The sequence below is a fragment of the Microtus ochrogaster genome, unplaced genomic scaffold (assembly GCF_000317375.1).
Source record: "Microtus ochrogaster isolate Prairie Vole_2 unplaced genomic scaffold, MicOch1.0 UNK77, whole genome shotgun sequence".
NCBI lineage: Eukaryota > Metazoa > Chordata > Mammalia > Rodentia > Cricetidae > Microtus > Microtus ochrogaster.
In genome coordinates, this window is record NW_004949175.1 from 838,938 (window position 1) to 840,370 (window position 1,433).

Below are 1,433 nucleotides of genomic sequence, written 5' to 3' on the forward strand. Positions count from 1 at the left end.
AAAAAAAAAAAAGAACTGATGCAAAAGCATCTCATTTAGTCTGTATTATGCAAAAGACTATTAACTACGGGCATGCAGGAAAGCACCTAAGACAAACAATATTTTCAAAAGTAGAGAAATTCTGTAACAAGTATACGGAGAAAAGATAAACTCAAGAAGTCTAAGAATTTCTATGCTTCATGAAAAGCTCAAATGTATTTATATGTTTTTGCTTTTACCACACAAAATTTTTTATCCATCTCATCAGCCCAAGACCAAAGCATTACCTTTCAACAAATGCCTTATTCTTATGACCAGAAGAAGTCTGTTTAAAGGAGTAGCTTTCACTGCTTATTATAAAAGGGTAGATGATGGCCTGTGGGTAGTTATCAGCAATCTCTTCCACAGTAGGCTGCACTGCAATGGCTTCTTCTTTATCCAGTAAGGCCATCATGTGGCTGATCCAACCAATAAACTGCCAGCAAGGAATGGATGAAATCTAAAATTCAGAAAACTACAGTTTGAAAATGAACAAACACTGGACACTATTTACCATAAAGGCTATAAAGGCAAAAGAGGTTTAATATGAAATGTCTTATATGGAAGTCTCTCTTAGCTCTCTTTTGCTAAGGAACCTTTGGATTCTTCCAAGCAATTTTTGCACATGTACATACATATTCTTTGCTTAAAGAATACTTGCTGTAGTGGTTTGAATAAAAATAGTCCCTATATTTGAATGCTTGGTCGCCAGTCAGTACAACTGCTGGGGAAGGATTAGGAGGTATGGCCTTGTTGGAGGAGATGGGCTGGGGGTGGGCTTTGAGATTTCAAGACTCCCACCATTTGCAGTGGGCCCAGTCTCCATGATGGTTGTGTCTTAAGATGTGAGCTCTACCTACTGCTCCAGTGTCATGCCATTCCTGCCTGCTGTAGCTAGGCTCCCGACTCTAATCCTCTGAAACTGGATGCCCTCAAAACCACTGTCTTCTGTAAGTTGTCTTGTACATGACGTCTTATCACAGGAACATAAAAGTAACAAAGACCAATTTACCTCATTCTTGTAACAGCTATACATTCCATTTTACTTACCGCATTATCGTGAATAGTTAGGGGACGAGTCCTGACAATATGGTAGGCCCTCATGGGGATGAGTCCTGACAATATGGTAGGCCCTCATGGGGTAAGAGTCCTGACAATATGGTAAACCTTAATGGGGATGAGTCCTGACAATATGGTAAACCTTAATGGGGATGAGTCCTGACAATATGGTAAACCTTAATGGGGATGAGTCCTGACAATATGGTAGGCCCTCAAGGGGATGAGTCCTGACAATATGGTAGGCTCTCATGGGGACGAGTCCTGACAATATGGTAGGCCCTCATGGGGACGAGTCCTGACAATATGGTAGGCCCTCATGGGGATGAGTCCTGACAATATGGTAGGCCCTCATGGGG

General features: G+C 41.4%; 1 protein-coding gene across 1 annotated transcript in view; it reads right to left on the reverse strand.

Annotated features, from left to right (window-relative positions):
* The window catches only part of Prkdc (protein kinase, DNA-activated, catalytic subunit), a 174,764-nt gene that overhangs the window by 21,006 nt on the left and 152,325 nt on the right, over positions 1-1,433 (reverse strand). Inside the window, exon 73 of the mRNA XM_013354879.2 lies at positions 267-478. Within this exon, the coding sequence (XP_013210333.1) occupies positions 267-478 (212 nt within the window). The remainder of the gene's footprint in view (positions 1-266; positions 479-1,433) is intronic.